This window comes from Cydia amplana, chromosome 24, assembly GCF_948474715.1.
Source record: "Cydia amplana chromosome 24, ilCydAmpl1.1, whole genome shotgun sequence".
Lineage (NCBI taxonomy): Eukaryota > Metazoa > Arthropoda > Insecta > Lepidoptera > Tortricidae > Cydia > Cydia amplana.
The window spans coordinates 5,615,147-5,640,263 of NC_086092.1; the positions used below are offsets into that span (position 1 = coordinate 5,615,147).

Genomic DNA, 25,117 nt, shown 5'->3' on the forward strand with positions numbered 1-25,117 from the left:
GCAGGTAGGCTCTTTTATACTAAAGCGGTTTCAATTGAATGTTGAAAACATTTTGATAACTCGAGCACGTGGTAGAAAATCAGAGTTTTGGCTATTAAATGATATTTTCCTAAAACAATGAGGTCTGAACTGATAGTGACTTCAAACGTGATCAATCATAAGCTTGAATTAATTGTTATATTTAATTAGTCTATTGTTTTATATCAAAGGAATTTTCGAATAGTGATAAAAATCCATTTATAAACTAGGTCTGGGAAGGGAAGAATCATCCTAGTGAGAACTTCCACTACGAACAAGTCAAGATGGTGTTCAAATTTGTGATCCTCTGCGCTTTCGCTGTTCTGGTCCAGGTAATTTCAGGACTCTTTTCATTTATTTATTTATTCATTTACTTAATACTATTTCCTCTGTCTCCTCTGCCTCACTAAATGATGTCTATGATACCTAAGTACCTTCAATATCTAACTAATATTGCCAATACTGTCAATGAATACTCTGTGTCCAGGCGAACTTTACACATTACCTACTTTTCTGGATCCGCTTAAAATTGTTGAGTATCTAAATAAATTCGTTATTAAATTACTAAGCATTTCCCTTCTCAATGCTTTTGGTTTATAGTGGAAATAGGTATCTAAAGCACCGGGTCGGCAACCTTTTAGCAGGCAAGGGCCACATAGTAGGTAACGAAGTTGACGCGGGCCTAACTTTGATAATATTTATGATTAGACTAGACGTTGTCGTTTGTCATTGATATTACATACCAAATAGACAGGGAGGCTCGCGGGCCGCAAGTGACAGGTTCACGGGCCGCATGCGGCCCGCGGGCCGCGGGTTGCCGACCGCTGATCTAAAGGATGACTTACGTCAGACCGGGCCGTGTCCGGGCCGGAGCGTGATGCTTTCCATAGAAAACAAAGCGCCGGAAGCTCCGGCCCGGATATGGCCCGGACACGGCCCGGTCTAACGAGAGTCATCCTTAATGTTGATTTAATTTTCAGTCTATCGCCGGCCAGAAGTGTGGCTGCTCCTGCAAGTCCGTGTCCATCTCCACCAGCGGCGGCGACTTCCTCGTCACCAGCGTCGGCCCCATCTCCCCCTCCGGCATCGAAGTCTCCTCCCAACTTGACTTGAACGGAGACTTGAAAGTCAACGGTGAACTGCCGTTCCTGAGCGCCGTGAAGTTCTCTGGCGAATACGACACTAAAGGGTCTGGCTGCGTGGACTACAGCTGCGGCACCTGCGGGAACGTGGCCATCACCAGCGTGAAGGGCGGCTCCGGCTGCGGCTGCGGCTGCAAATACTAAGAAGACTATCTAACTACAGTCGACGGCATGATAACTTCAAGTTATTTCTTGGCTGTCCAACTGCAAACTCGTACCTATGTACAATTATGCTGATCCATTAAAATGCATTAAAAAATAAGAATTGTTTTTGTATAATACACGTACACCCACGTAATTAAAATAATGAGTACTGGTGACCTAGCGGTAAGGCTTTTATTCCTGCATCGAGCCAAGACTCTTACCTACTTAGGAGTGTCTTGGGACCAATGTTAAGAAAAACATAATTTGAGAAATCAGACTACTTTATCCCAACATGAACAAGTTTTCCTAAGTCACAACAGTCGCTTTCTTTCAACAGGGACTAATTTGTAAACAAATGCGAGTTGGAATCGCGCACAAAGGGTTCCGTACCATTACGCAATAAACGGCAAAAAAAACACGTTTGTTGTATGGGAGCCCCACTTATTTAAAGATTTATTAGTTATCACGGTTCATGAGTTACAGCCTGGTGACAGTCAGACGGACAGACAGACAGATGGACAGCGGAGTCTTAGTAATAGGGTGCCGTTTTTACCCTTTGGGTACAGAACCCTAAAAACGGACCTCTGGCCTTAAGGCTCCGTTAACGATTTTAGAGCCAAAATGTAAAATTGATAGATTTAGTTGTTGAAATTGTACTCCTTTTGTTACGTAATATCTAAATAACAAGTATTGGTTTCTATTAACACGTCTTCTCATCTTGCCTTTTAATAATAAGGTCCCGAGCGTGCGTCACCGGCAATATGTGACGAGAAGGGGCAGTTTTTAAAAATTCATCATAAAATTATAGTTATAAATTATAAAAAATTATGTATAAGAACAGTTTCAGGAAATGTTGTAGATTGTTTAAGTATCAATATTACGTTGAAATTAAGTCGATTTTTACGAAAAATGGTCACTTGTTTTGAAGTAATTTCAGGTGAAAATTGATTTCGTATAACATTCATTTACTCTCGTTCAGTATCATATAACAAAAATGTAGTCTATGCAAGTTGGATTATAGGATATGTGTAATACAAAATTACCATTTTTAGCAGTCCAAACTTTACGAAATTTACAAATAAGATCGACTAAATCAGTACTTTACGCGCGTTTACCTAAACGTCCATCAGAAAAAAAATCATTACTAATTTAGTGAGACAGTTTTCAAAAAAATGATCTGTACAAATGCAAGATAAGAAGACGTGCTAATAGATACCAGTACTTGTTATTTCTATTACGTAACAAAAGGTGTACAATTTCATCGACTAAATCTATCAATTTTACATTTTTGCGACTAAAATCGATACCGGCCTCTTAAGAGCGGAACCAAGTAGCTGCTATATTAAGAAGGAGTAAGTACATAATTAAAACTGCAATTTCAATATATCACTGACTGAAGTTATACTATGACTAACGTACGTGTCTGTATTATTGACCTAAATAACCTCGCTGATGTAGGTACGTCTTGTACCTATATTCAATATGCATGATATAAAATAAATGTTAAGAGAGAAAATAAGTAAATAAAAAGAGATTTAATCACAATATTTACAAATTCCTCAAAATTCACTTTAAGTTGCTTTAACCTTCAAAGACCCAGAGGCAATTGTGTTAGTTTAGAGTTAGATCAAGATAAGTCTGCAAAGATTTTGATAGCACACGCAGTGCAAGTGTTATTTTGTTTTCAGCTTATCAGCTTATCACAATACTTACAACGTCCTCAAAATTTACTTTAAGTTGTTTTAACCTTCTAAGACCCAGTTTAGAGACCCAGAGACAATAGTTTTAGAGTTAGACCAAGATAAGTCTGCAACGATTTTGACAGTACCTACATGCAGAGAAAGTGTTATTTTAAACGTCAAACTTCTATGAAATTATGACGTATAATAACACTTGCAGTGCGTGTGCTATTAGAATCGTTGCAGACTTATCTTGGTCCAACTCTAGGTATTTTTGGATTTGGAACCTTTCGTTAAACGATTAAAGTTCAAATCATATTGTGGAACACGCATTTTGTACTATACTTATTTTATAATCCTTCTTCTAGCTGATGGACCTTGTCCTATCATCTACTTCGAGTCGGCTTTCCGTGCCTTTTTTCCAATCTGCACGATTTAAATGGCATTAATGCCATCTTTGAATCTAAATTTAAAAATATCAGGTCTCTTTGGACCGTCGTCTACCAGGTGGTGCGGGATAGGTACTCCACATCTGGGCAACGTCCGGGATAAATCTAGTCCAACTTGGATTGTCAGCGCCACTTGCACCATTCCACTAACCCTGAGCTAACTGGTTAAACCGTTAACCCAGTGTCACATTGTACTGGTATTCATGGTAATTCCAGGTTTAACCGGTCAACACTGCAAGTGGCGTTAAAAAGTTATTAGTTAAAAATTAAAAAATTGTATTAAGTATTCAGATTTGGTTTATTTCAAGACATAGGTTCAATTGAATCAGAAGTTCATTCAGAGCGAGATCTTGGGTGGGTAATTTATTTGCATCCGCATCCGCAGCATTTTCCGCAGATGGAGACGGAGCCGCAGGCGGGCGCGCAGCCGCCGAAGCAGACGGAGCCGAGCACGGGCACGGAGCCCTCGACGCAGGTTTTGCCGCACGCGTCGATGTTGCCGGCCGCGCCCACCTGTCCGCAGCCCTCCCCGCCGTACGAGCCGCAGCTACTGCCGGAGCTGTAGGAGTTTTTACCCGAACCGCAGCACTTCTGGGTCAACACGGACTGAAAATAATAATTATTTATGTTAAAAATCTGTGATAGAATCCAAGCACTGTACTATTATTACTCGTAGGTACATTTGATGTATCTGATATGCATCAAAAAGTCAGCGTTAACTAAGCGTGTCGTAAAATATAATGTCGGTATCTAATTGTTGCTTTATCGCCTATTAATGATGACTAAATGAGTCAAACTTTGAGCCAGAAAATACGGCCGAAAACATCTTCTCGACCATTGAATTGCTCTTGTGTTCAGTATTTTTCAAGGTATGAATATTATTTTAATATTTATGTAATCTTTGACAAGTATAGCATCAAATTAAATCTAGTATTTAACAAAATAGATTATAAATATATAAAAAATACAACTTTACGAAAATTCACGTAAAATTCATTCACGTTTTCGTTATTTAAGACTTTATTATGATAAAAACATTACTCTAACAATTAATAGTATTATCAAACATGTCTGTCACTTAATGTTATGTAATAAAAACCAATTTAACCAATTAACGCATCGAACGTGAAAACGTGATGGGCACGTTTGCGTCGGGGGCAGCCCGGGATGGATTTTAGTAGGTAGTTATTTTTTTACATATTTAGTTTGTATATTTAAATTTCTACAATACACTTTATTTAACCAATATGATATTTACCTGAATCAGGCAGAGCTGGAGGCAGAGCACGAACACGGTGAAGGGAGACATGGTGCTGTTCCTTAACTTTCAAATTTACTTGAAACTATAATTACTTATGTAGCAGGTAGGCTCTTTTATACTAAAGCGGTTTCAATTGAATGTTGAAAACATTTTGATAACTCGAGCACGTGGTAGAAAATCAGAGTTTTGGCTATTAAATGATATTTTCCTAAAACAATGAGGTCTGAACTGATAGGGACTTCAAACGTGATCAATCATAAGCTTGAATTAATTGTTATATTTAATTAGTCTATTGTTTTATATCAAAGGAATTTTCGAATAGTGATAAAAATCCATTTATAAACTAGGTCTGCGAAGGGAAGAATCATCTTAGTGAGAACTTCCACTACGAACAAGTCAAGATGGTGTTCAAATTTGTGATCCTCTGCGCTTTCGCTGTTCTGGTCCAGGTAATTTCAGGACTCTTTTCATTTATTTATTTATTCATTTACTTAATACTATTTCCTCTGTCTCCTCTGCCTCACTAAATGATGTCTATGATACCTAGCCTTCAATGTCTAACTAATACGCTAATACTGCCAATACTGTCAAATACTGTCAATGAACACTCTGTGTCCAGGCGAACTTTACACATTACCTACTTTTCTGGATCCGCTTAAAATTGTTGAGTATCTAAATAAATTCGTTATTAAATTACTAAGCATTTCCCTTCTCAATGCTTTTGGTTTATAGTGGAAATAGGTATCTAAAGCACCGGGTCGGCAACCTTTTAGCAGGCAAGGGCCACATAGTAAGTAACGAAGTTGACGCGGGCCTAACTTTGATAATATTTATGATTAGACTAGACGTTGTCGTTTGTCATTGATATTACATACCAAATAGACAGGGAGGCTCGCGGGCCGCAAGTGACAGGTTTGCGGCCCGCGGGCCGCGGGTTGCCGACCGCTGATCTAAAGGATGACTTACGTCAGACCGGGCCGTGTCCGGGCCGGAGCGTGATGCTTTCCATAGAAAACAAAGCGCCGGAAGCTCCGGCCCGGATATGGCCCGGACACGGCCCGGTCTAACGAGAGTCATCCTTAATGTTGATTTCATTTTCAGTCTATCGCCGGCCAGAAGTGTGGCTGCTCCTGCAAGTCCGTGTCCATCTCCACCAGCGGCGGCGACTTCCTCGTCACCAGCGTCGGCCCCATCTCCCCCTCCGGCATCACCGTCTCCTCCGATCTTGACCTGAGCGGAGACTTGAAGGTCAACGGGGAACTGCCGTTCCTGAGCGCCGTGAAGTTCTCTGGCGAATACGACACTAAAGGGTCTGGCTGCGTGGACTACAGCTGCGGCACCTGCGGGAACGTGGCCATCACCAGCGTGAAGAGCGGCTCCGGCTGCGGCTGCGGCTGCAAATACTAAGAACACTAATTTACTACAGTCGACGGCTTGATAACTTCAAGTTATTTTTTGGCTGTCCAACTGCTAACTCGTACTTATATACATACAATTGTGCTGATCCATTAAAATGCATTGAAAAAATAAAAATTATTTTTGTACTACACACGTAAACCCACATAATTAAAATAATGAGTGCTAGTGACCTAGCTTTTATTCCTGCATCGAGCCAGGACTCATACTTAGGAGTGTCTTGGGACCAATGTTAAGAAAAATATACTTTGAAAAATCAGACTACTTTATCCCAACATGGACCAGTTTTTCTAAGTCACGTTTGTTGTATGGGGAAAAAATCACCTTTGTTGTATGGGAGCCCCACTTATTTAAATATTTATTAGTTACCTCGGTTCATGAGTTAGGTACATTCTGGTAACAGACAGACGGACAGACAGGCAAACGGACAGCGGAGTCTTAGTAATAGGGTGCCGTTTTTACCCTTTGGGTACAGAACCCTAAAAACGGACCTCTGGCCTTAAGAACGGAACCAAGTAGCTGCAATGTTAAGAAGGAGTAAGTACATAATTAAAACTGCAATTTCAATAAATCACTGACTTAAGTTATACTATGACTAACGTACGTGTCTGTATTATTGACCTAAATAACCTCACTGATCTACATCACGACGTACCGGACGACGCGACGTACGTAGGTAAGACGTACCTACGTACGTCTTGTACCTATATTCAATATGCATGATATAAAATAAATGTTAAGAGAGAAAATAAGTAAATAAAAAGAGACTTCATCACAATATTTACAAATTCCTCAAAATTCACTTTAAGTTGCTTTAACCTTCAAAGACCCAGAGGCAATTGTTTTAGTTTAGAGTTAGATCAAGATAAGTCTGCAAAGATTTTGATAGCACACGCAGTGCAAGTGTTATTTTGTTTTAAACATCAAACTTCTATGAAATTATGACGTATAATAACACTTGCAGTGCGTGTGCTATCAGAATCGTTGCAGACTTTTCTTGGTCCAACTCTAGGTATTTCTGGATTTGGAATCTTTCGTTAAACGATTTAAGTTCAAATCATATTGTGGAACACGTATTTTGTACTATATTTTACAATCCTTCTTCTACACAGTATTTCGTCTAGAACAAGCTAGGTGGACAAAATTATTTTTTTGTGTTTTTGGGTAGTATTATGGTTAGTATTGTTCAATTAAATATAATTTATTAATAATTTGAAAATACCATGAAAAAAGTAAAAAAAATAAAATAAAATTTATATTTAAATTAATTATATATTTTTTTACAAATAATTTAATAACACAAGAATAAACAAAATTTTACAGTTCATTAGATATATTATTTACTTAAAAATATACGAAAAAAATAAAAAAAATATATAGAACATAAAAAAACTTAACTTGTTATTAATAATAAATTAATTATTAATCTGTTAATTATTAATAACCTAATAATCTGTTCTAACTCATGTATTATATCAGAATAATAATTGTTTTCCTTGTTTTGCGTAAGTTTTTTAAAGTTCTTCTGAAGGATATAACACGCATGTACCTATTGCATTGGGCAAATAATGATATGATGAATATTTATGATGATCAGCCTTCATTCACCACTTTTTAGTCTCCTTGTAAGTTTATATTTGTCGATTTTGACTCAATATAATATGCTAATGCCGCATTAACACTTAGCTGCCTAGAATTAATTAAAGTACCTACTGTTGTCGTAAGAACAAGACTACGTTGGCTTATGTGGACTTTCTCTAATAATTTTTAACATTTTTGCCGTGTTCTATTTCCTGCCGATCACGAATCAATCGGGATTGCGGCAGCAGTTAAAACACTACGTAATTGTACCAGATCTTTAACTCAGCGTTTTTTCGTTTTGAAAGAGGAACTTTTGAAGTTTAATTTGGGTCTTCCTGCAGGATTAACATCGACGACGACGACGTTGATGCACTTAGTCTACTTTTAAACTTTTCCACAAATTGCTTCTTTAATCTTGACGATACTGCATACAAAGTGGAAAAGTAATGAATAACTGGTTAAAATATTTTTCAACCGTCTCTCAGACTCTTCCGTGAAATCTCGTGACTCATATTTTACCAATATAAACTGATAAAGGTGGGAATTTCCGTCATTTTTTCCCTTATTTGGCCATTCTTAAAAAACCCCTTCCTTGAAATAGAGAAAACGAGTTCTGCAAAAAAAAGGAAAAAAAATGTTGTGAAAATTTGTGAAAAATTAAATATACACCAACATAAATAAGGATGATGGAAGTACATAATATGTAAAATCTAGACATAAAATCTAGACTGTTGTCAAGTGTTGTCAAGTGTTTGCCAGTCTATCAAATTTCGAAAACTAAGAAAAAATTCAACATTTTTAAAGTACATATTTAATGCTCTATATATTGCACTATTACGACAGATATGAATAAGTTTAAATAAAAAATATAAAGTGCTTACCGTCAGCTATAAGATCCATTACTACAACTTTCCACAATATAATGTTTTACTTGAAAGAAATGTCGTTGAACGCATCACAGAATTGTAACTGATTTAACTGTGCGATTGCACTTACCTCGTTAGCTGACTTCGGCGCCCTATAACTCATAAAATTAGAAAGTTAGGCATGATCTATTAATGGGTTTGGGGGTTTAAGAATGTTATTTATCTAATCTAATTACTCATTAGTGGAAATTTGATAATGAATTTTGTCCACGTAGCTTGTTCTAGACGGAACACTGTGTTCTAGCTGGACCTTGTCCTATCTACTTCGAGTCTGCTTTCCGTGCCTTTTTTCCAATCTGCACGATTGAATGCCATCTTTGAATCTAAATTTAAAAATGTCAGTTCTCTTTGGACCGTCGTCTTACTCCACATCTGGGCAGCGTCCGGGATAAATCTAGTCCAACTTGGATTGTCAGCGCCACTTGCACCATCCCACTAACCCTGAGCTAACTGGTTAAACCGTTAACCCAGTGTCAAATTGTACTGGTATTCATGGTAATTCCAGGTTTAACCGGTCAACCCTGGATTAGTGGGAAGGTGCAAGTGGCGTTAAAAGGTTATTAGTTCAAAATTCAAAAATTCTATTAAGTATTCAGATTTGGTTTATTTCAAGACATAGGTTGAAGTGAATCAGAAATTCATTCAGAGCGAGATTTTGGGTGGGTAATTTATTTGCATCCGCATCCGCAGCATTTTCCGCAGATGGAGACGGAGCCGCAGGCGGGCGCGCAGCCGCCGAAGCAGACGGAGCCGAGCACGGGCACGGAGCCCTCGACGCAGGTTTTACCGCACGCGTCGATGTTGCCGGCCGCGCCCACCTGTCCGCAGCCCTCCCCGCCGTACGAGCCGCAGCTACTGCCGGAGCTGTAGGAGTTTTTACCCGAACCGCAGCACTTCTGGGTCAACACGGACTGAAAATAATAATTATTTATGTTAAAAATCTGTGATAGAATCCAAGCACTGTACTATTATTACTCGTAGGTACATTTGATGTATCTGATATGCATCAAAAAGTCAGCGTTAAATAAGCGTGTCGTAAAATATAATGTAGGTATCTAATTGTTGCTTTATCGCCTATTAATGATGACTAAATGAGTCAAACTTTGAGCCAGAAAATACGGCCGAAAACATCTTCTCGACCATTGAATTGCTCTTGTGTTCAGTATTTTTCAAGGCATGAATATTATTTTAATATTTATGTAATCTTTGACAAGTATAGCATCAAACTAAATCTAGTATTTAACAAAATAGATTATAAATATATAAAAAATACAACTTTACGAAAATTCACGTAAAATTCATTCACGTTTTCGTTATTTAAGACTTTATTAAGATAAAAACATTACTCTAACAATTAATAGTATTATCAAACATGTCTGTCACTTAATGTTATGTAATAAAAACCAATTTAACCAATTAACGCATCGAACGTGAAAACGTGATGGGCACGTTTGCGTCGGGGGCAGCCCGGGATGGATTTTAGTAGGTAGTTATTTTTTTACATATTTAGTTTGTATATTTAAATTTCTACAATACACTTTATTTAACCAATATGATATTTACCTGAATCAGGCAGAGCTGGAGGCAGAGCACGAACACGGTGAAGGGAGACATGGTGCTGTTCCTTAGCTTTCAAATTTACTTGAAACTATAATTACTTATGTAGCAGGTAGGCTCTTTTATACTAAAGCGGTTTCAATTGAATGTTGAAAACATTTTGATAACTCGAGCACGTGGTAGAAAATCAGAGTTTTGGCTATTAAATGATATTTTCCTAAAACAATGAGGTCTGAACTGATAGTGACTTCAAACGTGATCAATCATAAGCTTGAATTAATTGTTATATTTAATTAGTCTATTGTTTTATATCAAAGGAATTTTCGAATAGTGATAATAAAAATCCATTTATAAACTAGGTCTGCGAAGGGAAGAATCATCCTAGTGAGAACTTCCACTACGAACAAGTCAAGATGGTGTTCAAATTTGTGATCCTCTGCGCTTTCGCTGTTCTGGTCCAGGTAATTTCAGGACTCTTTTCATTTATTTATTTATTCATTTACTTAATACTATTTCCTCTGTCTCCTCTGCCTCACTAAATGATGTCTATGATACCTAGCCTTCAATGTCTAACTAATACGCTAATACTGCCAATACTGTCAAATACTGTCAATGAACACTCTGTGTCCAGGCGAACTTTATACATTACCTACTTTTCTGGATCCGCTTTAAATTGTTGAGTATGTAAATAATTTCCTATTACTAGCATTTCCCTTTTCTTATTTTAAATGCTTTTGGTTTATAGTGGAAATAGGTATTAGAAGGATGACTCACGTCAGACCGGGCCGTGTCCGGGCCGGAGCTCCGGCTCTTACTTTTCTATGACAGATGACGATCACGTGATGCTTTCCATAGAAAACAAAGCGGCGGAAGTTCCGGCCCGGAGAAGGCCCGAATACGGCCCGGATACGGCCCGGATACGGCCCGGTCTAACTTGAGTCATCCTTAATGTTGATTTCTGTTTCAGTCTATCGCCGGCCAGAAGTGTGGCTGCTCCTGCAAGTCCGTGTCCATCTCCACCAGCGGCGGCGACTTCCTCGTCACCAGCGTCGGCCCCATCTCCCCCTCCGGCATCGCCGTCTCCTCCGATCTTGACCAGAGCGGAGACTTGAAGGTCAACGGGGAACTGCCGTTCCTGAGCGCCGTGAAGTTCTCTGGCGAATACGACACTAAAGGGTCTGGCTGCGTGGACTACAGCTGCGGCACCTGCGGGAACGTGGCCATCACCAGCGTGAAGAGCGGCTCCGGCTGCGGCTGCGGCTGCAAATACTAAGAACACTATCTAACTACAGTCGACGGTATGATAACTTCAAGTTATTTCTTGGCTGACCAACTGCAAACTCGTACCTATGTACAATTATGCTGATCCATTAAAATGCATTAAAAAATAAGAATTGTTTTTGTATAACACACGTACACCCACGTAATTAAAATAATGAGTACTGGTGACCTAGCGGTAAGGCTTTTATTCCTGCATCGAGCCAAGACTCGTACCTACTTAGGAGTGTCTTGGGACCAATGTTAAGAAAAACATAATTTGAGAAATCAGACTACTTTATCCCAACATGGACAAGTTTTTCTAAGTCACAACAGTCGCTTTCTTTCAACAGGGACTAATTTGTTAACAAATGCGAGTTGGAATCGCGCAGGGTTCCATACCATTACGCAATAAACGGCAAAAAAAACCACGTTTGTTGTATGGGAGCCCCACTTATTTAAATATTTATTAGTTATCACGGTTCATGAGTTACAGCCTGGTGACAGTCAGACGGACAGACAGACAGACGGACAGCGGAGTCTTAGTAATAGGGTGCCGTTTTTACCCTTTGGGTACAGAACCCTAAAAACGGACCTCTGGCCTTAAGAGCGGAACCAAGTAGCTGCTATGTTAAGAAGGAGTAAGTACATAATTATGAAGAAATAAAGTTCGAAATTTATTTTATATCATGCATATTGAATATAGGTACAAGACGTACCTACATCAGCGAGGTTATTGAGGTCAATAATACAGTACACACGTGTTGTGGGTAGTTATTATTTGTACATGGTACCCGCATTCATGTCAAATAAACAGTTGCTGTTTTACATTGACGTGTTTTATTACATGGTGGCAGCGGTGGGATGGAAACAGCAATTCCTACTTTTTGTGAAGGCCTCCGGCGTGAGCAGCGAGTCCGCCGAAGTACAAGCCAGCCTGCTTGTTAATCTGATCGGTTCAGAAGGTTTCGATGTGTTTCAAACATTTACATTTGCCGCCGACACGGAGAAAGACGACGTGCAAGCCATTATTAAAAAGTTTGACGCGTATTTCGGCGCCAAAGTAAACACAACGTTATTGAGGTACAAATTTTTTACACGTAACCAGGAGGAAGGCGAATCGATTCAGGCATATGTGACAGCGCTGAGGCTGTTAAGTAAGAACTGCGAGTTCAGCACTCTAGAGGACGATTTGCTTAAGGATCGCATAGTGTGTGGCGTTCGGAACGTCACCGTGAGAGACAGGCTTCTTCGCTGTGAAGACTTGGATTTAGACAAAGCTATCAAGATGTGTCAAGCCGAGGAAGCTTCCAAGGAAAGCGGTAAACAATTAAGTGTCGCGAGCGATGGGTCCACTAGTGCACAGGTACATGTAGTGGAGCGGCGACGGGCGCGCGGCGGCGCTCGGGTCGCTCGTCGCGGCGGCGGCGGCGGCGGCGGCGCGGTCGGCGAGCGGCGCGCGCGCGGCGGCGGCGGGCGCGCGGTGCCCGGCCCGGCGGCGGCGCAGCGCCAGTGCGCCGGCTGCGGCGGGACGCGCTGCGCCAACCAAGAATGTCCGGCACAGTATGTAACATGTTTTTCTTGTGGTCACCGAGGGCATTTTGCTCGTATGTGCAGATCTAGGTTCGTAAACGATGACAATGCGGTGAAACGAGTGTATGAAATAGAAAAAAATGAGTCCGTGACTAGCGATTCCGATGAACTTGAACCATTTTATATAGACATGGTGTCGTCTTCGAGTGGCAGGGGGCGATGGACGGAAACTCTGTTTTGTGAACACGGGTCTGAACAATTTAAGCTCGACTCGGGAGCAGATTTTAATGTTATGTCTTTTGATAGATTTATATCACTAGGTTTCGACGTAAATATGTTAAAAATACCGAAAATAAATCTTGAATCGTTCACTAAACACGAAATTCCTATAAAAGGTGTGTGTAACTTAATATGGTGGTATAAAAATAAAAGTTATGACTTGGAGTTTGCGATTGCCGATATGAAAGTTGCAAGCGTATTGGGACGAGACACATGTGAAGATATGGGCTTAGTAAAAAGAATTAATACCATAAAACTAGATGATTATTCTGATCTATTCACGGGTTTAGGGTGCCTGCCAGGTAAATACCATATAGTTGTAGATAAATCGGTGCCGCCGGTCATAAGCGCTACTAGGAAAATTCCATTAGGCCTGAGAGATCGCCTGCATGATGAGCTCAAAAACATGGAAAAGATGGGGGTAATCAGGAGAGTAACGCATCCTACTCAATGGGTGCACCCCCTAGTTTTAGTTGCAAAAAAGAACGGCGGCATACGCATATGTCTTGATCCGCGCGAGCTAAACGTGGCGGTGCGGCGCGCGCACTACCAGCTGCCCTCGCTCACCGAGCTGGCCACGCGCCTGCGCGGCGCCACCTGCTTCTCGGTGCTGGATGCCAACTCGGGCTTCTGGGTCGTACAGCTGGACGACGAGAGCGCCGACCTGTGTACGTTTGCCACGCCATTCGGTAGATGGCAGTTTTTGCGCTTACCTTTTGGTATTAATTGTGCTAGTGAGGTGTTTCATGGTAAGATGCGGCAACTTTTGGAAGATTTAGAGGGAGTAGACAGCTTTATCGATGACATTATCGTGTGGGGAAAGACTAGGCGCGAGCATGACGAGAGACTAGGCGCGCTTCTGAATAGAGCAAAAGAGATTAATCTTAAATTTAATAAACAAAAATGCAAAATAGGTGTACAGTCAGTAACATATTTAGGGCATATTTTCGACGCAAGCGGAATGCGGCCTGACGATAATAAGGTTAGGGCAATAAAAGAGATGCCGACGCCACACGACAGGAAAAGTTTGGAAAGGTTTTTGGGGGCAGTCAATTACCTATCTAAATTTATACCAAACCATTCGCAACGTGCGGCACCGTTGACCAATTTACTAAAAAAAGATAATGACTGGCGATGGGAGCAGAGCGAGCAAAAAGCATTCGAAGACTTAAAAGAAGTCGTGTGTGGGGCAGGGGTATTGGCTTTGTACGATGTAGAAGCTTCGGTGCTGCTATCGGTCGATGCGTCGCGCGACGCCCTGGGCGCTGTGATCATGCAGGGCGGGCGGCCAGTGGAGTTTGCTTCGCGTACCCTGACCGACGCGCAGCGCCGTTACGCACAGGTGGAGAAGGAACTGTTGGCGATAGTGTTTGCATGCGAGCGCTTTCACCAGTACATTTTCGGTAAGGAAAGGATACTCGTAGAGTCAGACCATAAACCCCTGGAGAGTATTTTTAAAAAGCCGCTAATGTCTGTCCCAGCACGCTTGCAGCGCATGTTGCTGCGATTACAACACTATGACTTGCATGTCACTTATAAACCAGGAAAATACATGTATATTCCAGATACCTTGTCTCGTGCCTCGCTACCGGATCTATACAGTGACGATGTGCATAAAAACAATATATGTCAAGTAAAATTACTCGTGGGTAATTTACCAATGTCTAATAACAAACTTTCACAAATTAAAAAAGAAACCAAACGCGACTCTGATTTTATAAAATTGAGCGAATATATAAATAAAGGTTGGCCAGATCACAAATCTGAGATTCTGAGCGAATTAAAATTGTACTGGTCATTTAGAGAAGATCTATTTATAGTGGACGGAGTAATATTTAAAAACAACTTAGTATTAGTACCGCGAGCGCTAAGAGCAGACATGCTCGAAACTATTCACGAAGGGCACATGGGTATTGACCGGTGCAAGCGGCGCGCGAGACAGGTCGTGTTCTGGCCTGGCATCACGCAGGATATCGAGGCATTTGTGAAGCGCTGCCGCACCTGTCAGGAGAGTCTAAACGCTCCCGCGAGAGAACCACTGATTCCAGTTGAGATTCCTGAGCTGCCATGGCAAAAAATCGGATCCGATATATTTGAGTTAAAGAAGAAATATTATTTAATCATTGTAGACTACTACTCTAACTATATAGAAGTATGTAATTTGCCAAATATAACATCTAACGTAGTAATACAAAGCATGAAAGAAGTGTTCTCGCGCCATGGCATCCCAGAAACCCTGATTAGTGACAATGGAACTCAGTATAGCAGTCGAGAGTTCAAAATGTTTGCTAGGCAATGGGGGTTTAATCATGTTACGTCATCGCCGAACTATGCACAGTCGAACGGTAAGAGCGAACGCGCAGTACAGACAGTAAAATCTCTTCTTAAGAAAGCGATTGATACAAACGGGGATTTTAATTTAGCCTTATTAAACTATCGTAATACTCCTAGGGACGGTTTAAGCTCTCCTGCACAGCTTCTGATGGGTCGTCAACTTAAATGTAAACTCCCGGTGCATCCTAGGCTATTGACCCCGCGGCCAATTGACCCATCAGAACATTCCACAATGTTGCGTAATCAAATAAAAGTAAAAGAATATTACGATAAACATACAAGAACACTTCCTTCGCTCAAGGCAGGCGATGAAGTTGTATGTATAGACGGAAAGACGAGAACTCGAGCTACCGTTGTAGGTAACGCCGAGACGCCTCGCTCATACATAATAGAAAATAAATTAGGTGGCAGGTTTAGGCGCAATCGACGCCATTTAATTAAGTGCGAAACTAGTACTAACGCACCGTCCTCGGATTCGATGCAGCCAGCGTCAGCTGATGCCCACGACGAGTTCAAGGACGCGTGCGAGGAAGTAGGTCAAACAAGCGAATGTAAAACTGAACCTAATGCTGTCGACAATAAGGCTGATAGTGGCAGTAGGCCTACTGTTATAATGACTCGTAGTCGAGCCAAACTTATTAATCAAAAATAAACATACAGCTAGACTAAGTAAAAATATATATAATATACCTATATAAATATATATATAGCAAGTACATATTTATAAATATAGAGAAAAGTTTATTTAATGAAAACAAATAAAGTACAAGATATAACTAAGTTCTAATTAATGTGTCTCGATCGCATACACATACCTAAGTCTGTAATACCGTACTGAAAGTCTGTAATACCTGATGATTTTTTTTTGTGTACAATATCTACGAGTACCTATTATTTAAATTAAAGTATGTAAAGGTGTGTTAGGTACGAGTATGTCATAACTTTGGGTAACAACAAAGATCTAACATGCTAATAAAATGTCCCTTATTCAATGGTCTGTGAATCTTATTGCTATGAAATAAGGTCTCATTATGATCGTTTAAGAGTGTTCTCATATGTAAATAGGAAATAGTGTAAAATAGAAGGAAAAGTATTAAACATAAATATGATTATGTATCGAAACTTTAAGGGGAAGGATAGGATGGTAGTCAAGTTGTAAAATATAATAATTGTATTTATGTTTATGCCTATGTTTATAAAATGTAATAACTAAATAGGTACTTGTAATTGTAATGTATAACTTTGGTGTTGGGTTTTATTCCTTTTGGGGGAGATGTTGTGGGTAGTTATTATTTGTACATGGTACCCGCATTCATGTCAAATAAACAGTTGCTGTTTTACATTGACGTGTTTTATTACAACACGTATGTTAGTCATAGTATAACTTAAGTCAGTGATATATTGAAATTGTAGCGGCCCCTAAAACTAGTGCGATAAGGACAAGGCGAAAAATCCTGCGTAAAAATCTTAAAAATCGAGGTTTCGTACTCGACTGTTTCCTCCTCCAAAAGTTAAACAATCGTAACCAAATTTGGAAATCTAAATGATTATGACATTATCTGTGTCGGACCGTTTTGCTTTTTTGGCTAATTGATATAAGATTTGAATAGCGCGCCTCTCATTGCGGCATAGTCAATTAGGCCATTTTGGCCATTTTTGAAGGGCTCTAGCGCCTTAAAAAACAAAAATATCAAAAAAAGCAAAACGGTCCGACACAGATATTGACAATATTAATCTGTGTTGAAAAAATAATTGCTCTAGCTTCAAAACCCACGGAGAAAACAGTCGAGTACGTTTGTATGGAGAAATGACCACTCCTGTTGGCTCTTAAACGATTAAAGTTCAAATCATATTGTGGAATACGTATTTTGTACTATATTTTTTTAATACAGTTGCTCAACGCTCAACTTGGTAGGTACTTTACGTAGCTGTTTAGCGTTCGCAATGTTGGTTTTTGCGAACTAGTGCTTTTTACTTTTCGAGCTTGTTTAAATTTAATTCTGACTGTGAGCGATAAGTCCACACCAAAGAGTTTGGATGATCAAAAACTTTATATATTTTTATTTTACCATTAGACATATATTAGGTACAAAAAGTATTCTTATACGATATAAAGTAAATATTTATTTGTTATTATACAAATAAAACGTTATTATATAATACGATATTTCACTAAAAAAACTTTTTTATAATTTGGCTGAATGGAAAACTATCATTGCCACGTTGGCTGTCGCTAACAGAAAAAAATAAAAATTAAAAATTAAAACTGGAGCCATACCCGGGCCGCTATTTTCACTTAAAATTTAGTTGTATCAAAATAATTCATTTAAATGGCAACTGTAAGAGTGCTTTTGTATGAAATGAGTTAATGTGATTAGTTTTTGCAATATAAATCAACGCTGAACGTAGTATATAGAGCTGAATAATTTATAATTTACAAATAATTCCAGTTCAAGCGAAAATTCGTAACCGTAAGTGTAACCAATATTTGTTTAATTGTGATTTTTTTTGCAAATTTATTAAATACGTCGTTCAATGTACGTGTGAAAATGTTATTATTTACTTGCCCCGTGTCTTTTATTCGCCTACGGCCAGCCTACGGCTCATAAAACTCATCTCGGGACTCGTAAATAATAACACACTTTCCACACTTGCATTGAAATGTACTATTACAATCCTTCTTCTGGCTGGACCTTGTCCTATCTACTTCGAGACGGCTTTCCTTACCTTTTTTCCAATCTGCACGATTTAATGCCATCTTTGAATCTAAATTTAAAAATGTCAGGCCCCTATTTCACCACGGCGACAGGTGCGATAATTTGACAAATGTCACTGTTGCTGACGTCACAGGCATCCATAGGCAACGGTTACCGCTTACCATCGGGCGGGCCGTATTCCTGTTTGCCACCATCATTGTATTATTAAAAAAAACTTTATTACATCGGCAAAAAACAGCGGTTTCTCCTTCGAAGTTTATGATGATGATGATGATGACAATTGTCACACGATTTAATAGAACTTTCGGTAATTCTTGACAGAAAATGAGTTCTGTGTCGGAATTTCGTGACAATTGTCGTGTTTCTTGTGACAATTGTCATTAGCTTCGAAAATAAGTATAGGTACTTATTTATTGGCGAGATTAATGAAGTTTTGTTCAAATTAATATGTAGGTGGCAAACAAGCACACCGCCCGTCCGATGGTAAGCGGTTACCGTAGTCTATGAAGGCCTGTGACGTCAGTAACAGTGATGTCGACAATTGTCGCACCTGTCTGTCACCGTGGTGAAATAGAGGCCAGGGGGTGAGGGATAGGTATTCCACATCTGCGCAATGTCCGGGATAAATCTAGTCCAACTTGGATAGACAGCGCCACTTGCACCATCCCACTAACCCGGAGTTAACTGGTTAAACCGTTGACCCAGTGTCAAATTGTACTAAAATACTTTTGAATAATGAATGCTTAGAGATGGTAGATAAAGCTCTGTTTCTTGGTTTAACATTGGACAAAAATCTACAATGGAGTCCTCATATCGGAACACTAGCTAACAAATTAAGTTCGGCCGCTTACGCCGTGAGGAGAATTAGACAATTGACTAATGTTGAAACAGCTCGCCTTGTTTATTATAGTTATTTTCATAGTGTAATGTCACATGGTATTCTGGTTTGGGGCAAAGTAGCTGACATACAGACTATATTTGTCTTACAAAAGAGAGCCATTCGTTCTATATATAACTTAAGAGCGCGTGAATCATTAAGAGAACTTTTCAAAGAAATTAATATTTTAACTGTAGCTTCCCAATACATATATGATAGTATTATTTATGTTATTAAGAATCTAGACTCCTTCACTAAGAATTCTGATGTCCATAACTTTAACACTAGAAATAAAAATAAGCTTGCTATCAGAAAGTTTCGTGTCCGTAAGGTACAAAAGTCATTCGTTGGGCAATGCATTCATTTTTATAACAAGTTACCTGAGGATGCTTTAAGATTACCCTTTCCAGCTCTTAAGAATTACTTAAAAAAAGTCATTGATGTTAAAAGCTTATTACAGAGTCGAGGACTACTTGACAGACAAACATGCATGGTCCAAACCAGAAACTAATAAAACGTAGTAGCAATTAAAAACATTGTATTATGTATAGAGTTATAGGTGACACAGCTCAGGTAAGCAGGAAAGCACAACAAATATTATATGTTGGTAATTCATAATAATCAATCAGATTTATATAATATGTTTTCCCATTTCTTTTAATAACTTTTTCTACTCCAGCACTTAAATGTGTCAATTAAATGACTGACAGTGATATCTAAAGCAATGTCATTTGAATGATTTGTCTATAGGCTCATAAGATGACTGCTAGCAGTCATCTTATGAGTATAATACAACTGCTTTATTTTTTTTAAAGATACAAGTTCCGATCGTCTTGATTGAAAGAGGTATGTTTTCATTTACAATAATAACTCTTTTTTTTTTAAATAATAACTCAATTTTTTTTTAAATAATAACTCTTTTTTTTTAATAATAACTCTTTTTTTTTGCTGCAGCTGTCATAGAAAAAGTAATGTATGCAACAGCTCATAATTGGTTCTTAAAATTCTCGGGTCTTTTTTTACAAAACTCGACTACGTCTCGTTTTGTAACTTCGACCCTTGAATTTTAAGAACCCTTATTATATCACTGTTGCATAAACTACTATTATTTTCTTTTCCTTTTGTAAGAATTTGATATGTTTTCTGAAAGAGCTACGAATTTGTATGATTCCATGTACATATGTATATTTTCTAAATCAAATTTCTATTACACCTTATGTGTATAATTGCATGAATTCTATAGTGATTTAAATTGTATTTTTTTTTCCTTATTTTCTCGTAATGCATGTTAATTATAAGATGTAATTATTTTTGAAAAGATGTGTCCCGCCGAGTTTGTTGCCGGTCCCATAATGGGATACCCTCCTCCAATTGAGGGGGGATTTAAATCTTCTCGGGGCAGAGGTGTAGGGTTGGAGCCGGTCTACCTAGCTTTATTTGACGTTCATAAGCGCATTGTAATTATGCCTACTTGAATAAACTATCTTTTATCTTATCTTACTGGTATCCATGGTAACTCCAGGTTTAACCGGTCAACCCTGGGTTAGTGGGATGGTGCAAGTGGCGCTAAAATATTATTGGTTAAATATTCAGAAATTGTATTAAGTATTCAGATTTGCTTTATTTCAAGACAGGTTCAAGTGAATCAGAAATTCATTCAGAGCGACATTTTCGGTGGGTAATTTACTTGCATCCGCATTTGCACTGTCCGCAGATGGAGACGGAGCCGCAGGCGGGCGCGCAGCCGTCGAAGCAGACGGAGCCGAGCACGGGAACGGAGCCGTCGACGCAGGTTTTGCCGCACGCTTCGATGGTGCCGGCCGCGCCCACCTGTCCGCAGCCCTCCCCGCCGTACGAGCCGCAGCTACTGCCGGAGCTGTAGCTGCTTTTGATTGAACCGCTCAGCACGGACTGAAAAGTATTTGGCATTGAAACATACATTTTAAACAACAAAATCCTAAATAGTACCAACTGGTGTGCTACTCATAAAACAATAATACACCTATTCGTGCGCACAAACATAAATAAACAGCCTTTCACCATAAACTTAATATACTTACTTACTTATTTTAGTCGTAAGTCGTAAATAATAAATGCTTAACTAACACAAAGAAATACAAAATCAGGCATGTAGTTAACTGTGTAGTTAGGTAATAAAAATATAAAGTAATCATAAACCTAAAATTTTAGATAATAGTTAATATAAATTAAAAATAAATCAAATATTAAATAATTACCTGAATCAGGCAGAGCTGGAGGCAGAGGGCGAACACGGTGAAGGGAGACATGGTGATGTTCCTTAGTTTTCAAACTTACTTGAAACTATAGTTGCTTATGTAGCTTGTTTAGCTTATATACAGAACAATTACAAAGGAATGTTAGGCAACACTGATAACTCGAACACATGGTTATAATATCAAGTTTTTGCCTATTAGAGCTTCGCCAGGACAATGGGTCCTGATAATGGTTCAAACGTGTTTAATCGTGAATGTCATTTTTTAATTGTTCTTTTGTTTAAAATTATATCAAAGGCAAATTAGTGATAAGAAAGCATATAAAACTAGGTTTGTATATCGAATAAGCATTCTAGTGAAAACTTCCACTAAGAACAAGTCAAAATGGCATTCAAAGTAGTGATCCTCTGCGTGTTTGCTGTCCTTGTCCAGGTGAGTATCTTTATTAATTTACTTTTTACTAAAGTTCCGAATGTTGTTTGAGGGCTTCCTCTAAAATCGTGTAATAATAGTACTAGATCTAAGATCCCGTTTTCTAAGGGGACCTTGCATTTTGGAGACAAAGCAAACCGCTTGGAACAGGTGTTCCTGGGGGTGATCTGAGCTAATTTCGCCCGGTTGCCGAGAGGTCCCCCCCAGCAGGTGGGCAGGGGAGGGGGGGAAAAATGCCTCCGGCGCGCCTCACTCTAAATTTTATATCTGCATACATCTAGCAACTATATCAAGTTTGGTGTCTTTTTCGTATAATTTGAGGATGGAGAATTCATTTCTGTGACTAAACTTTCACTCACCCATACAAAAAAATCGAGAAATTCAAAATTCAAAAAAAATCTTTACACTTTTTTTTTTGAAAATCCTCTACATAATTAAAACTATGAGGATCTGCTCTAAAAAAAAAATACATGTGAATAGCCCAGTTATTCTACTATATAGAATAATAAACTTATCAACCATTTTTAACTAATAATTGTATTTAAAAAAATGTTTTGTGTCGCACGGCGGACCGTGCTGAAGTAGGTATACCTACACGCATTTAGTTTAGACACGCATTTACTTCAAAACATTATTCAGCATAACGCAAGTAGGTACAGAAAGTAAATATTTAAAACAATAAAGGAATTTACAATAAGTACGATATAACTGAATATTGGATTATCCTATGCAGAATGAGGTTGTCTACCTACTGGATAGTTTCACGACAGATCAATTTTTTATTTAGTTATTGTGACCTTTTATCTTCTACGTCTTTTGAGATACTTATCTATGTATACATAAAAATTATACTAAATTTGCGTGTAGTGTAGGTATCTAAACGGAGGTGAATGCGGTGCAGTGCAGCGGCGCTCGCGCTCAGGGACCGTTGGTATTAGTTCCCAACATCTTTATTTAACTTCCGTTAACTTGAATTGTAGTATTTGGAGTTTAGTGAAACGCAGGTTTTGAGGAACACTTATGTTTTTATTATAATATTAATTAAGTTACTTTTACAGCAAGTACTGATAGTTAGGGAAGCTTCTAGGAAAGAGGGTGTGGTCACCTATTTGACAATACATCTCAATGTTTTAAAAGTACGTTCGGAAATGTTCTATACTGAAACGTTTGTTTCGGATACTAGTACCACAGATATTACATCTTCCCCTTTCTTTTTTTAAAAATTATACATTCTCTTTCCCCTTTTTTTTTAAGTAACTCTGCATTATAAATGAAAATACATACAAAGTCTAAGTTTTAACTAAATACTATACTACAAATTTGGTTTTAGATTTACACATAGTTGTATTTTTAAAAAATCAGTATGCAACTGTACTTACATACTACCTTATGACTAATAATGTATCTATGATAAGTACCATACACACTATAAGGATCTATGTAGCCCCACACTCAACCAGTAGCAGAGCACCGGAAGACTACCAATCACCCAGGTCGAACATGATAAGAAGTCCTAGTGTACCTAACATTACTATTATTATCTATAATATCATAGGACCTCAGTCCCTTGTTTTCAACAATTTGGCCTTGTAGCCACTTATTACTATTACAGTCTTTCTTAAACCAGACTTTCTGGCCAACAACAAAATTATTTTTACTTTTGGTATTAGCATTATAGTTATTTACATTTCTAGATACAGTCTTATGAAACTCACTTCTAATATTAATATTCAGTCTTGGTCTTAAATATGTAGATGTTACAGGTAATTTAGTTTTTATTTTTCTATTCATTAACAACTCAGCTGGTGAAAACTTAGTGCCACAAACAGGAGAAGATCTATATTGTAAAAGCGCTACCCTGTAGTCTGTGTTGTCCACCTGGCATTTAATAAGTATTTTTTTAGCAATTTGTACAGCTCTTTCCGCCATACCATTCGACTGTGGGTACCTAGGGCTGGTATAGGTAAATTTAAATCCCCATATATTAGCAAAATTTTTACATTCTCGTGAGTCAAAGGGAATATGATCACAGACTATCTCACTTGGTACACCAAATATACAGAAAATATCTATAAGACTACTTATGACAGTCTTGGCACTTTTATTACTTATTGGTTTTACTTCTAGCCATTTAGAAAAATAGTCATATATCACTAGATAGCTTTTATTTTTATATTCCATTATGTCTGTTCCTAGCTTTGAGAAAGGTAAGTCTGGGATGTTATGACATAATAGTGGCTCTTTTGTGTTGTTATTTTGGTAAGTTTGACAAACAAAACACTGTCTTACAAAATTATCTAGATGTTCATCAATTTTGGGCCAATAATACAGACTTCTAGCTAGATTTTTCATTTTAGTCATACCAAGATGGCCTTCATGCAATTTTTCCATTATGTGTGTCCGTAAAGATTTAGGTATTAATAATCTATGATTCATAAATAACAAATTATCATCAACAGTAATATCGTTTTTGAATTTAAAATAATATTGCATGTTATCAGGAATATGTTTTTTATCTGGCCATCCATTTTTAGTAAATTCTTTAAGACATGACAATTCTGTATCTTTATTAGTTTCAGAAATTAATTCTTTTTTAAATTCATTAGTGCACTGCAAGTTATTTGCTAGGCCGACACAGTGAATGACATCATACATGTATGGTTCATCAGTTTCATTACCGGTCATGAACGCACGTGACAGCAGGTCAGCAATATACATAAATTTACCTTTAAGGTACTGAAATTCAATGTCATATTTGAGTAATTTTAATTTTAATCTTTGAAGTCTGGGCGATGGAACCTCATGTATGGATTTTTTAAGTAAGGTTTCCAGTGGCTTGTGATCATTAAGAACAATGCACTTTTGCCCATAAATATAGTAATGGAATTTCCTGGTTGACCAGAGTACACTTAAAAGCTCTTTTTCTATTTGTGAGAAATTCCTCTCTGATGCTGTTAAACTCCTCGATGCAAAACAAACAGGTTTTCCATTTTGAAGTAAACAACAGCCAAGGCCATCCTTTGAGGCATCACATTGTATAACCACCGGTTGTTTTACATCAAAGTTCTGCAGAACAGGTGCCTCGGTGACATGCAATTTTATTTTATTAAACGAATTTTCATGTACATCTGTCCATAACCAATCTACATTTTTCTTAAGAAGTAATTGGAGTGGTGATGCAATTTTAGCCAGGTTAGGAACGAATTTTCTTAGGTAATTTACCATTCCTAGAAACACTTGTAACTCTTTTTTATTACTGGGACTTTTAATACTGTTAATGG

General features: G+C 38.3%; 7 protein-coding genes across 7 annotated transcripts; 4 read left to right on the top strand and 3 right to left on the bottom strand.

Moving 5' to 3' along the window:
• The first annotated feature begins 286 nt into the window (after window positions 1–286).
• LOC134659303 (chorion class high-cysteine HCB protein 12-like) lies at window positions 287–1,312 on the top strand. Its single transcript, XM_063514956.1, has 2 exons — window positions 287–350; window positions 999–1,312. Exons 1-2 carry the CDS (start codon window positions 303–305, stop codon window positions 1,302–1,304), a joined length of 354 nt encoding a protein of 117 aa, XP_063371026.1. The 5' UTR covers window positions 287–302; the 3' UTR covers window positions 1,305–1,312.
• Window positions 1,313–3,787: 2,475 nt separating this feature from the next.
• Window positions 3,788–4,772, bottom strand: LOC134659304 (chorion class high-cysteine HCA protein 12-like). The gene is made up of 2 exons (XM_063514958.1): window positions 4,691–4,772; window positions 3,788–4,038 (listed from the first exon to the last, which is right to left on the bottom strand). Exons 1-2 carry the CDS (start codon window positions 4,739–4,741, stop codon window positions 3,796–3,798), a joined length of 294 nt encoding a protein of 97 aa, XP_063371028.1. The 5' UTR covers window positions 4,742–4,772; the 3' UTR covers window positions 3,788–3,795.
• A 322-nt stretch (window positions 4,773–5,094) lies between these two features.
• On the top strand, window positions 5,095–6,108 carry LOC134659034 (chorion class high-cysteine HCB protein 12-like). Its single transcript, XM_063514642.1, has 2 exons — window positions 5,095–5,142; window positions 5,795–6,108. Exons 1-2 carry the CDS (start codon window positions 5,095–5,097, stop codon window positions 6,098–6,100), a joined length of 354 nt encoding a protein of 117 aa, XP_063370712.1. The 3' UTR covers window positions 6,101–6,108.
• A 3,176-nt stretch (window positions 6,109–9,284) lies between these two features.
• LOC134659035 (chorion class high-cysteine HCA protein 12-like) lies at window positions 9,285–10,261 on the bottom strand. Its single transcript, XM_063514643.1, has 2 exons — window positions 10,180–10,261; window positions 9,285–9,527 (listed from the first exon to the last, which is right to left on the bottom strand). The coding sequence occupies exons 1-2, from the start codon at window positions 10,228–10,230 to the stop codon at window positions 9,285–9,287; spliced, it is 294 nt and encodes a 97-aa protein (XP_063370713.1). The 5' UTR covers window positions 10,231–10,261.
• A 137-nt stretch (window positions 10,262–10,398) lies between these two features.
• LOC134659036 (chorion class high-cysteine HCB protein 12-like) lies at window positions 10,399–11,446 on the top strand. Its single transcript, XM_063514644.1, has 3 exons — window positions 10,399–10,416; window positions 10,533–10,634; window positions 11,141–11,446. Exons 1-3 carry the CDS (start codon window positions 10,399–10,401, stop codon window positions 11,444–11,446), a joined length of 426 nt encoding a protein of 141 aa, XP_063370714.1.
• Window positions 11,447–12,277: 831 nt separating this feature from the next.
• Window positions 12,278–16,228, top strand: LOC134659037 (uncharacterized). The gene is made up of 5 exons (XM_063514645.1): window positions 12,278–12,752; window positions 13,533–13,910; window positions 14,436–14,645; window positions 15,063–15,312; window positions 16,030–16,228. The coding sequence occupies exons 1-5, from the start codon at window positions 12,278–12,280 to the stop codon at window positions 16,226–16,228; spliced, it is 1,512 nt and encodes a 503-aa protein (XP_063370715.1).
• A 4,583-nt stretch (window positions 16,229–20,811) lies between these two features.
• LOC134659291 (chorion class high-cysteine HCA protein 12-like) lies at window positions 20,812–21,485 on the bottom strand. Its single transcript, XM_063514944.1, has 2 exons — window positions 21,408–21,485; window positions 20,812–21,081 (listed from the first exon to the last, which is right to left on the bottom strand). Exons 1-2 carry the CDS (start codon window positions 21,456–21,458, stop codon window positions 20,854–20,856), a joined length of 279 nt encoding a protein of 92 aa, XP_063371014.1. The 5' UTR covers window positions 21,459–21,485; the 3' UTR covers window positions 20,812–20,853.
• Between the last annotated feature and the right edge of the window lie 3,632 nt (window positions 21,486–25,117).